General features: G+C 61.5%; 2 protein-coding genes and 1 pseudogene across 2 annotated transcripts in view; 1 reads left to right on the plus strand and 2 right to left on the minus strand.

The window, feature by feature from the left end:
- LOC138167675 (zinc finger protein 850-like) overlaps positions 1–12,187 on the minus strand; it is a 762,790-nt pseudogene that overhangs the window by 350,707 nt on the left and 399,896 nt on the right.
- The window catches only part of SUSD2 (sushi domain containing 2), a 423,767-nt gene that overhangs the window by 145,017 nt on the left and 266,563 nt on the right, over positions 1–12,187 (plus strand). The gene's annotated exons all lie outside the window — the stretch shown is intronic.
- Positions 2,162–12,187, minus strand: part of BCR (BCR activator of RhoGEF and GTPase) — an 81,208-nt gene continuing 71,182 nt past the window's right edge. The window contains 8 exon segments of the mRNA XM_069096689.1: positions 2,162–3,467; positions 3,809–3,973; positions 4,123–4,228; positions 5,148–5,282; positions 6,401–6,540; positions 8,207–8,316; positions 8,404–8,463; positions 9,760–9,939. Of these exon segments, the coding sequence (XP_068952790.1) occupies positions 3,380–3,467; positions 3,809–3,973; positions 4,123–4,228; positions 5,148–5,282; positions 6,401–6,540; positions 8,207–8,316; positions 8,404–8,463; positions 9,760–9,939 (984 nt within the window). The 3' untranslated portion in view covers positions 2,162–3,379.

A 12,187-nucleotide genomic window follows, 5' to 3' on the forward strand; every position in this document is an offset into this window, starting at 1 on the left:
ACCAGCCATAGAGGGCCTGGACCCCCATCCTGTTCAAATGTTGTGCCCCAAGGATTTTGCTGAGTCTCCTTCTTTGTACTAGACCCTGGGGGACAGCCCTGAGAACAGCAGGTGTCTCCCTATCACTGGGGGGACAGGCAGACTTGGGAATGTGGACAAAGGCTGGCTTGCCAGGGCAGCAAATGTTTGAGTGGGGAATGTGGGGAGGGGCTCTGCCTCCCCAACCCCCCCCCCAATTAGTTGATATGATCATAGACAGTATGGGGTAGGTGGTAAGAGGGGTTCGACCCCACCCCCATTCCACCTTTCTCTGGCCAAAATGGAGGAAGTCTTGCGCCCCCCCCCCCCTCCCCACAGGCTGGCTGCAAAAGCACAGTCCTGGGACATTCAAGGCAGGGGAAGTTTTGCAGGGTGTGACGCCCCCACTTGTGCCCAAGGGCAGTGGCCCAGTAGGGATCTTTCTCCTTTGCCACTGTCCCCAACCTGCTGTGAGCTGGGGCATTCTGCAGCAGAACTCTCCTGTCAGGAGGGGATCCCCCTCTGCAGGAAGTAGGCAGGAGGGGCATCACAGAGTGTGAGCCCTGACAGCAGAAAAGAGAGCCAGTTGTGCTGGCCAGTCATCCATCGGAAGCCTCCACATGAGGAGGCCATCAAGGCTGGCCAGGTTACAGTCGTCTCTAGACTACACACTGTGCTGCCTTTACCAAGCCCCCAGGGACTTGTCCCTGGCCTGGCTTCCCCTCCCCCTTGGCATGTGTCAACTTTGCTCTGCCCCCTCCCTTAGAAAGGAAGCCCTCTGAAGGCAGGACTGTCTGCATTTCTCTTGTCCTGGCATTTAGTGCTCAGCACAGCACCTGGCACAGTAGTAAATGCTTGAAGGGCTAGTTGCCCTCCTCACTGGGGGCCTAGCGAGGAGCAGCTCATGGAGCGCAGCTGGGCCCCCACCTGGCAGAGATGTCCTGTGCAGGAAGACACTGGGAAAACTAGAGGCTCTGGAGGCATGTACTGACTGCCCTGACCCTGGCTCCTGGCTAACTCCCACGGCATGTCCCCCACTTCCCCTGGAGCTGCTGGAGGTAGGGAGGGTCAGGGTTGCAGCCCCACCCCTTACTCACAGTTCTGCAAATGCCTTTGCCTTGAGCTAAAAGCTACTGGCCGACTGTAAAGGGGAAGGTCACCAGTGGGGGCTCCTGGGCTCCAGTCTGCCTGCCCCTTCGAACCAAACATCAGCCCCTCTGGAGACCCAAGCCCAAGCTTAGGATGGCGCTTCTGGAGGCAGGTGCTACAACAATCATAGCTCCCGTCTGCCCACGGTTCTAAGCTCTACAGAGCAACCCTGTAGGGGAGGAAGGATAGGCTCCAAGGTGTCCCATGGTATCCCAGGCAGGATGCCCCACCATCCCATCAATGGCGGGCTTGAGCAGGAGATGGAGAGGGAGGAATTGGGGTCTGGCAGGAGGGGCAAGACAGCTTCAGTGTCCAAGGGGAGGCACCACAAGGCACAGTGCCTGGCACACAGTAGGTGCTTAATAAATGTTTATTAACTGCCTAGATATAACAGGTGGGCAAACTGGCACACCCACCCATTGGGATAGTGTGAACCAGGCAAGAACACTCCTGCTTCACACTCTGGCCGGCTGGGTGGCCCCAGAGAACCCCCGCCGACAGGAGAGAAGCAGGGTCAGCTGACAAGAACCGCCCCTTCCCTTTGTGGGAAGGTAGGGGCCCAGAGTGGGTGGGGGCTGGGGTCCCATGCTGGCCACACACCCCCAGCCTCAGGAGCAGGCCTGGGATTTCCTCCCAAGTGGATGAGCCGCCCAGAGAGATACCCCAATGACCATCACAGCCCCACACCACTTGCCAACTGGCAGCACTTGGGGAGGGAGGCCAGACCACCAGACCCCAAAGCAAAGACCTTCCTGGATGGAGCAGAGTTCAGGGGTCATCCTGTCCAAGGAATGAGACCCCCCCACACATACTTCCAGGCACAGGGAGGTGCCCAAAGACCTCTGAGACAGAGAGCTCACTCCCTGCAAAGCCACACCTGATGCGTCTCTGGAGGGTCCCCCAAGGGCTTCCCTGGGATGGCAGAAGCACAGAACTGGCTGGACAAGAAAGGGGTGCAAGGCCTGAGAGCTGCAGAGCTATTCATGCACAGAAGCACAATAAAATCTGTGGTTTAATATTCAACATTCCACGTCCTTTATAAATAAGAACAAAGAAGGGCAGGAATGGGCACAGGCGCCTCCTTGCCCAGTTTCTACAAGCCGCCAGGGAAGAAGGGATGAGACTGAAGGTCAGAACCTTCCCACCTGCTGGAACCCACAGGTGTGTGGAGGGCAGGTGAGGGCGGGGCTGCCGCCAGGAGGGGGTGGGGGACCAGAGTGGAAGGGAGGGCAAGTGAGGGCAGGGCCAGTGTGGAGGGGTGGGCAGGGCCTCTGCCAGGAGGAACTGGGGGAGCAGTGTGGAGGGGGGGGCGGGGAAAGGCGGGGCCAGTGTGGAGGGGAGGGCAGGTGAGGGCAGGGCCAAGGCAGGTGAGGGCAGGGCCAGTGTGGAGGGGAGGGCAGGGCCAGTGTGGAGAGGAGGGTGGGGTCGCCACCTGGGCGCCACAGCCAGGACGGCCAGGACCAGAAGTGGCCCAGGGAGGGTCTTCCTGCCCCAGCTGGGCCAAGGCAGCAAAGATCTGAAAGGAGGGAGAGGCCAGAGTTCGCCTTCAGCCGCCTGCTCCCTGGAGAAGGTCCAGTTTCCAGGACCCCCAGACGCCTTCTCAGCACAGGGTGGGGCCCCCAAAGAGCGCACAGGTGACTGACTCGAGATTTAAGCATCAGAGTTTGTTCAGACTCAAGCCGCACACGAGTCAGTCAGCAAGCTGAGGCCGTGCTGGCGGCGCTCGCCACGGTGCTGGCCGCGGTGACGAAGGAAGGAGAATTCTGGTCTTGGCAGGGGAGGCCGGGAGGCCAGGAGACGAGCGACTGGGCCACAGCAGGAGCGCGGGGCGCTGGCGGGACCTTCAGCCACCGGACCCTCTAGCAGATCGTGGGGCAGCCCAAAGACAAGGCGGGAGAGGGAGAAGCACGGGGGGGGGGGGGGGGGCGGTCCCAAGGTCAGAAGTCCTCCTGGGCCAGGGCAGTGGTTGAGGGCTCCCCGGCCCCTTCCTCCTGCCTCCCTGAGGACCCCGGGTGTCCTCTCTGGGGGGTGGGGCTGGGAGCGCTCACCCCCAGCTCTTTGCTCAAACCCTTCCCAAGGGAGAAGGAAGCGGGGGCCGGTGCCCCCCCTCCCCCCCGCCTACAGCCAGGATCTCCGGCTCCCAGGGCCTGAGGGGCTCACTGGGCGGCCTCTGGCCAGTTCTCCCGCTCTCCGGCTGCACAGAGGCCGGCACTCAGACCTCGGTGGAAAAAAGGATGCTTTGTCTTTTGGTGTCCGGAGCTGGGAGCGTCTCTAGCTGTAGAAGAGAGCCCAGCCCCTGGCCCCGCCGCGGGGGGGGGGGGGAGGGGAGGGAGGAGGAGGAAGGGAAGAAGAAGAGAGAGGAGGGGGGAGGATGAAGAAGCAAGTCTCTGTGGCCAGCTTCCTACAAACCCTGGGAGGGTGAGCTGAGTGCCCAGGCTGACGGGCACCTGAGGCAGGGACAGGCAGTCTCACTCCCTGGGCTGAGCACAGGTCTGGGAGAGGAGACATTTTTGGCTCAGCCTGGCTGCTCCCTAGCTCTGGGCCCTGGGGGAAGCAAACCCCCCTTGGAGACTCCCTTTCCTCATCAGTGAAAAGGGATGGCCTCCCTGGCCCCGCCCCACCACTCAGCAGGTGCCCTAGTACCTGGGCCATGACTTCCAGGGACCAGCTGTCGGCCATGGTGATGGGTTGGCTTGGGGTTGGGGGCACCTTGCTCTCCTTCTCCGAAGGCCTCAGCAGGGTTGGGCCAAAGACTGTGGCCAAGTTGTGGAGGGACATCTTGTTGAGCGTCTCCTTCTCTGCCACTCTGGGGGCACAGGACAGCGGGTAAGGGCAGTGCCCACTCAGAGCCTTTGCCAAGGCAGGAAGAGGCAGAGGTCCAGCCATGTCTGTGCCAGCCCAGGGAGAGCACCCAGGCTCCAGCCCGGGAGGGGAGGCCACCGCCTTGGCCAGTACCTTTTCAGATGGTCCAGAAGGAAGAGGAAGGTGAGAAGGTTGGGCTCAGGGAGGGACAGCAGCAGGTTCAGCATACAACTCTCTTTGGCCACAGGGTCTGAAAGTGCTACAGAGAAAGGCGGAGGAAGGAAGGTGAGGGCTGCCTGAGAGGGAGGTCTCCAGTGCGCTGCCCCAGGGCTCTGCCCTTGGCCTGGCCTAACTGCTTAAGGCTTTGATCAAGCTCGGAGATGGAGATGTGGGAGGGACACCCTGGGCTGGATGTCTACACAGGCCAAAACCCAAAGAAAGAACCTCACAAGGATCCCATCACGTCACAGCTTCCACTTGTGTTCAGCAAATGCCACTGCACGTGGGAGGACTGGGGGGAGGGCAGATCCTCTGAAAGGGATTGGAAAAGGGGCCCAAGGGGAGCCCCCAGTATGACCCAGCATTGCGGAAGTGAAGGGGGCCTGGCCTGGCATGCAGCAGCCTTCCATGAAGCCCATGTGGGCCTGGACCCTCAAAGGGCACAGACCCCCTGAAGACCAGAGGCCCTCCTGAAGGACCCGGATCCCCTGAAGGACCCAGACCCCCTGAAGGGCACAGACCCTCCGAAGGGCACAGACCCTCCCCTGAAAGGCAGAGACCCTCCTGAAGGACCCAGACCCCCTGAAGGGCACAGACCCTCTGAAGGGCACAGACCCCTCCTGAAGGGCACAGACCCTCCCCTAAAAGGCCTGATTCCCCTGAAGGGCAAAGACCCCCCACGAAGGGCAGAGACCCCCTGAAGGCCCAGGCTCCATACACCAGCTTGAGTAGAGAGCTCCCAACCAGCTGGGGAAGAAGGAGGCAAAAACAGAGGCTTCCAGCTGTGTGCTGGGCTACTGCGGGAGCCCCAGAGGTCTCTGGGCAGAGCCCTGGAAGGCATAGAGTCAGAGAGGCCTCACAAGGAGAGACCTTCCCAGTGTGATCCTGCAGTCCCCTGGCAGCCTGGTCTGCTACCTGCACGGGGACTGCATGCATGGTTGCCGGGCTGGGGGACATACCGATGCCCTCTGCAAAACTGGGGTAGAGCTCATCCGTGAAGAGGGGCTCAGGCAGCTCTCGGAAGTACAGCTTGAGTGTCCCCGCAATTGCATTGACATCCATCTCACTCATCATGACGGACACGTCTTTATTGTCTGAAAGCAAAGGCAGAGATGGGACCTGGGCTTACTTTGGGGAGGGTTTCTCCTCATCTGCTCCCTCCAAGGCCTCTCTGAAGCCCAGCATAGGCCCCAGCCTGGGTTTTTCCACTAATTGTGGCAATCAAGGCTCTGCAACACTATGTAACTCCCCCTAGCACCAAGCCCCCACATGCCCAATCAGCCCAGTGAGTAGAGGCCACGGAAAGCCTGGGAACAGGGCAGGCACCTAGGCTGTTTGGCAGCTGGGGGCAGAGTAGGCGGGCTCTGGGCCTGAGCCCCCTGGGGAGGGATGCCTCCAGACCAGTCCCAGAACAGTAGCAGGAAACAGGCCCATCTTGGCCATGGGATGGGAGGTTGGCCTGGACTTGGGTCCCTGTGCCCCAGCTCTGTGCCCCTCACAGGGCTCCCGCTGACAGACCACATTCCTTCCTGAGCTCCTCTCTGATCGCCAGGCACAACCAGCAGCAGGGATGCAGCTCCTGGCCACCTGGCCTGACCCCAAAGCCTCCACTCTGACCTAGGCCCATATTTAGAGGACTGGGCTCATTACGCTGGCGAGGTGGGCTTCCCTCTGTGTGGGGGTCAGGACAAAGTCACCCGAGCCCAGTGAAAATGGGGAAAGCAGGAGTGGGGGGCGAGACACGGGGCTCATTATGGTCTCCATCCCAAGCACCCTTTGATGCCCAGCTGCGGCCGCTGCCCAGAGCAGGAAAGGAGGAAGCGAGGAGTCGGCCGCCAAGGCCATCCACAAGATGGCAAAGGGGAGGGTTGGGGTTATAGGCCCTGCTGGTCTCAACTGTGCTCATGTTACCCTGAGGTCCAGAGCAAAGTTACAGGGTGGCAGTCACCTGCTGCAGGCAGGTATAGACACCCTCTCCCCCACCCAGTGAAGAGCCTCCTTCACACTCTTCCTGGGGAGGTGAAGCAGGAAGCCAGTGACCCCGGGAGGGCTCTCCCTGTGCGGGAGCCTCCCATGTCAGGCAAGTGCAGCACCCCCATCTTGGAGGGGACACAAGCCCTCAGATGAGCCTACCTCTAGATGGGGCACCGCTGGCATCCCCTGGCCTGGCCTTCCCCGCCCCACCTGCCCCAGCGGGGCCTTGAGGACTCACTGACGTCGAAGGCGGCCTTCAACGCCTGGATGTCCGTGGCCACACCCGATACACGGTAGATGCCCACTTCCTCCATTCCCCGGCGCTCGATCTCCTCGACACATTGGCGTACGATGTAAGGCACCTTGGATCTCTCCCTCCTGTGAGGGACAAGAGCGTTTGGACAAAGCGGCCAGGAGGAGGGGGAGTGGCCAGCACGAGCCTTTGTGCCCACACAGCACCCACCCAGCGGCTCCCACCTCTCCAGCCTCCTCTGGAGCTGGGAGGGGCATTTTCTCCATTCTGCCCCCTCCTCACTGCGAGGGCCCTGGGGGCACGGCCCTGCTTCTCCTCTGGTTAGCCCCCGCGGCACCATCAAGAGACAAATCCCGTTTTTGCCTGGCATGTGTTGTGTGACCCTGGGCCTCAGTGACCTCGTCAGACAATGACCACGAGGGTCCGGCCCAGGCCGATGACACTCCAGTGAGGCCGCCTGGGCCTAGCTCAGAGCCCAGGATGGAAGCAGATCCTTGCAAGGAGGGCTGGGAGAGGGGGATGGTAGCACCCCTTCCTCTCATGCTGGACAGCCTCTTAGCCCCTCCAGGGCCAGGTCAAACCTCTCTCATCCTGGCCTGGGGCCACTGATGCCTTGAGCCCATCTGTTCCTTGGACTCCCTCTGAGGAGGCTGGAGTGGTCCCACGGTCAGCCAGTGGCAGAGCCTGTGGGAGCCTAGCCCTAACTCTCCCTGCCCCATGGCTTCCCTCCTGCTACCACCAGACAACTCTGGCAAGCTTGGATGTGGCAAGGTCCCTCCTGTGCTCAACCATCTGCTATGGCTGCCTGCTAGCCACCAAGAAAGCACACGCTCTGTTCCCTGGCATTCAAGTCCTTCTTACCTCCCCTTGATCAATCACAGAGGCACAGTCAGCCCCCAACAGATGGTAGGGGCCATCCCATTGAATAGTTAAGGAAACCGAGGCACAGTGAGATTAAGTGGTTCCCCCAGGGTCACAGAAGTGGGATTTGAACCCAGCTCCAAGCTCAGGGGTCTCTCTGGACCCCTGCACACCCTGCAGGGGCTTCATGGAGATGCTTCGAGGCCTGAGCCACGAGGGTGCCATCACTAAGCCAGCCCGTCTAAGGTGCTCAAGTCTCGCTCTGCCCTGTCTGCCACAGGCAGGGTCCTCCCTTCCCTCTTTAGCCTGCTCAGCTCCAATCTGTTTGCAGGAGCAGGACCTCCCTGTGTGGCCACAGCATCTCCATACGCCCCCAGGGCCAGTACTCTGAGCCTGCCAGCTGTGCCCAGTCAGCCCTAGTGTCCTGAGGGTCCTGCACACTCCCAGGGCGTCTTGGGTCCTCCCTGGGCACTTGCTGGCCTGGTTCTGCATCCCGCTTATGGAACATGCATTGCCTTGACCACACAAGCCACTGGGGCCACCGCCAGAACCCCGTCGGGAGCTTGCCCCTTCCTGCATGGTGAGGGCCTCGCCCCACTGTCTCTCCTTCCTTGTTGGCCCTAACTGTATTCCCGGCCACAGAGGGGAGTGGGGGAGGGCAGGAGGAGTTGGGGTCCTGGGAAGAGTCATCCTTGAAGGAACAGGAGAGCCCTGCAAGAAGGGGACACCAGGCCACAGACAGAAGGATCCCAGAGAAGCCGGGGCCCATGACCCGTTTGCTATGAGAAAGGGTCAACCCTGGAGCCTGGTCTGGGGGTCCAGTTGGGAGCCAGGCCAGGGCCAGAGCCCCCAGGGAACACACCCCACCCAGGAGCAGAGGCCCCGCCCCCCCCATGCTCATTCCCCTCAGCAGGGACACATGCCACTCACTTGGTGACAACGCCAATCTTGACTCCAAAGACGCCAGTCTGCTTGCGGGAAGGCATCCTTTTCAAGCTGAATTCTCGGCTGGTGAACTTCACAGACAGCTTCACCTCGATCTACATGGGGCAGGAGGCAGAGGTTAGGGGTCAGCCCTGCCACGGCCTGAGCCCCCACCCCCACTCCCCTTCTTGCCTCATGCTTACACCATTCATGGCAATGACGGCCCGCTGCCAATCTTTATCCTGGAGGGCCTGGGGGTCCAGCTGAAAGATAAGCAGCAGCCTTGAGTGACTGGGCTGTCTGGGCCCACCATGACAGCCAGCTCAGGGCTTAGACCAGTGGTGAGAAAGGTGGTGCCCACAGGCTCCTAGAGGCCTGAAGATCCAGACCTTCCAGGGGCAAGGGAAGCCCTTCTCTAATAAGGCAGCCCAGGAGTCTTGGCCCAGCTGTGAGCCGTGGGTGTGGGGGAGGCTCTCCCTGAAGTGTGCAGACCATAACCCTGAAACACAGGAGAATCCAAGGAAGGCCCTGGCATCAGGCCCAAAGGTGGGCATGACCAGCTGTGGGCCCAGATGCTGGCTGGTCACAGCAAACTGGTCCCCAGTGCCAGCCACAGGCACACGGGTGGTTGGCTGGGCAAGGCCTGGGCCTTTAATCCTGGTACTCTGAGGGCTTAGGGTATATGGGGCATCTTCTGCAGCTCAGCGTGGGCAGATGAGGAACCCAGAGGAGGCAGCCTTTCCCACCCAATCCTCTGGCTTGGGCAGGGCAGGGAGGGTGGTGCATGTTGGGGGAGGGAGGGAGAAGCCAGGCCCCAGCGGGCATTGGGAGCACAGGAGATCCAAGGCCCCAGGGAAGGCAGAGGCCACAAAAGGAGACTTTCAGGGACACTGGCTCAAGCATCTAGAGCTAGGCAGGCCCCAGAATCATCTCAACTAGCCTCTCTGTCTCACAGATGAGGAAACTGAGGCCCAGGGGCTTTTGCCCAAGGCCCCAGAGGCGGCAGGAACCAGAGGCAGCTGCCCTGGCTCCATCCACTGCCCCATGCTGGTGGGCAGTGAACAGAGTTTGGCACTCTAAGGACGCGACCTTCCCCCCGGTTTTCTCCTCCTTTGCCTTCACACCAGCACCTGCTGGTCCCACAGAGAAGGCTCCAAGCCAGAGCCTGACCATCCCACCCTGCTCTGGTCCCCAGGGGAGGCCTTTGGAGGCCCATGCCCAGCTGGGCTGTCCCCTCACACCTCCTTGGACTAGACTGGGCTGGCTGCTGCCTCCCGCTTCTCTGTTCCACAGGACCCCCCCACCTGGAGAAAAGTGGGGGCCATGAGGCTCCAAGGAAGGAACTCCTCCACAGTGACAGCTCCCTAACACGGGCTCAGCACAAAGCGGGGAGCTCCCCAGCACTCTGTGTGTTCATGTGCTGGCTGGGAGGCTCCTGCTGTGGGAGCTGGCCCAGAGGACCTCCGGGAGCCTTTCTCGGGACAGGACGCAGCTGGGACAAGGAGCAAACCCTCACGGCCCCCATCAGAGCACCCGCGGCTGGCCCCGGCCATGCTAACCTTGCCCCTGCATATTCGGTGGCGGATGTGAGTCCACAGGGTCCTGCCCTGGCCCCGCCAGCTCTGGCAGAGCCCCAGCATGGCAGCAGGGAGGGTGGGCACCTCCTTCATCCTGACCCTTGGGGTGCTGGGAGTCCAGGTGGTGAGCTGTGGCTGCCGCCAGAGCGCCGGCCAGGATGGCTTTTAGACTGCTGTCTCAGGAAGGCCCCGCCCTAGCTCCAGGCCAGGCCTCCCTCTCCGGGGCATCTGTTTCCCCCCACAGCTGATGGTTACGGGAATGTGCATCAGGGTGCTGTTTGTCATCCAAAACAGGACAAGATTCATTTCCTTTCTGAAGGGCTTGGCTTCCATTCCAGGGAATGCCAAGGAAAGTTTTCTGTGAGGTCTCATCACGGCTAAGATCTGCCCTGTGGGGCTCACTCTGGGCCAGTCCCACCTGCTCCGGCCCTTGCCCCCAGGAACCCTAGAACCAGGCTCAGTGGGACTGGGACCTGGTGCCAGGGCCTTCTGTCGGCCCTGATCTGCTTAGCCTGTCCAGAGCTGGCCGTGGAGACGTCTACCTGCAGAGCGTCTGCCCCATTGGGCTGAGCTCCTGGAGGACAGGGGTGGCTTTTTGTATGCCCAGCACATAGCCATGCCTGGTATGCAGAAGGCTCTTAATAAACATGGATGGCTGAAAAGCCTAGTCTCCGCGGCCTGGAGTGCGTCCTTGGTGGCAGCGGCTCAGGCTTCATTTCTCCCCCAGCCCACACAACAGAACCCCAGCGGCACCTGGCTGCCTGGGACCAAGAGCAAGGCCCACCCACCTCGCCAAGGGTGGCAGTCAGACGGCTTCCCTTCAGTCCTTTGTGTCTGAGTCCAAGGTTGCCCTCCAGGAATGGCCCAGACTCCCCAGGAAGGCCTTTGGGTGAGAAGGCTGAGGGTCAAGGGCCAGAGGGGAGTGACAAGCGGGAAATCCTTGGCTGGGGATGAGCACCCCATAGTGGGGGGGGGGCAGGACAAGGGCAATGAGGAAAGAGGAGGGCAGTGCCGGTGCTTAGCTCAGGCCAAGCAAGGCCCCTGGAGGACACCACAGCCTTCCCTGGACCCCAGCCCTGCCCAGCCCTGGCAAAGTCAGAGAGCAGGCTCACTCCCACACAGTGCCAGGACCCTGCCCATGGGGGCCCTGCCCTGGCAGCCCAGGCTCAGTCTGGGTGTCCTGGAGCATGATCAGGCATTGAAGGTCACGGAGAGGGACCTTGGGGCCTCAGGGCCTCCCCAACACAGCAGACAGGGGTGGCCCTTCTCTGCAGGCTCCTCCTGTTCCACACCCAAGGGACCAACTTTGCAGAATCGCGGCCTCTGGGAAGTGTCCTGGAGGCCCGGTCTGGCACCAAAGGACTCCCAGCCTCTAATGACGGAGTGGCGGTCATCTGGCCACCATTGAGACCTCCCTCCAAGGACGGGGAGGTCACCCCCTCCTGGGGTAGAACGGATCTTCTCTTGCTAATGCCCAGCCTCAGTCAGCCTCCCCCTCCATGACACCTAGGTCATGGGGTTCATTAATACCCGCAGGCGGGTTTGCGGATGGATGTGGACCTTGCCTCCCACGCGTTAGCTACCCAGTGGGCCCTGGGGGACAGAGGCCCCTACCACAGGGCACCCCACAGTGGGAGGCTGAGTAAAGAGACCTTCCACCCACGCTGGAGCCCAAACAACAAAGAACTCATGGAAAACAGGCAGTTCCTGCCCTCCCTGGCTGGCCAATTCCACACCCCCTCTCCCTCCCAGTCACTTCCTCCCTCTGTCAACAAACTGCTCCATCAGCCCTGGTTTCTATGGGCGTTGGCCCTGGTGACCTTGGTCCAGGCAGCAGGTGACTCACTCTTTGCTGGGAAACCTCAGAAGGGAGGAGGGGATGGCTCTCAAGGCCCATGGTCTTGGCGCTGGTCAGCCTCTGCCTGGGAGAACAAGTCTACATGTGTGGGCAAGGACAGGGACAGATGGGGCGCACGCAGCTGCGGCGAAATGGAAAAGCCTGATTTCGGGGACACACGCTGCCACCTGACAGAGCCTCTCCCTGCCTCCCATGCTCCCAAAACATCTGTAGCTCCCTACTCCCCTGAGGAGACAGACGTGCATCCTGGGCTGGGCATTGAAAGCCAGTTGGCTCGGGACCCTTCCCGAGGGCACTCTCCAGTCCTCCTGGCCCAACCTTCCAGCTACACCTGGCGGTCCAGAGCACCTGGGTCAAAGCCCAGCCTGGGATTCTCCCTGCTCTCCTAAGTCATACTTCTTCTGACAAGGCTCAGCTTTGGTGCCCCCATCCTGCTTCTAGACACCCCCCCCAGGCCGTCACTGCCCCCCACCTCAACCCCAAGCGGTCACTGCCAACCGCCTGCCCCCGTCATCCCCCCCCCCCCCCCCCCCCCCCCCCCCCCCCCCCCCC

This window comes from Petaurus breviceps, unplaced genomic scaffold, assembly GCF_028583685.1.
Source record: "Petaurus breviceps papuanus isolate PSGF00001 unplaced genomic scaffold, PetGlider_PUasm1.0 287, whole genome shotgun sequence".
Classification (NCBI taxonomy): Eukaryota; Metazoa; Chordata; class Mammalia; order Diprotodontia; family Petauridae; genus Petaurus; species Petaurus breviceps.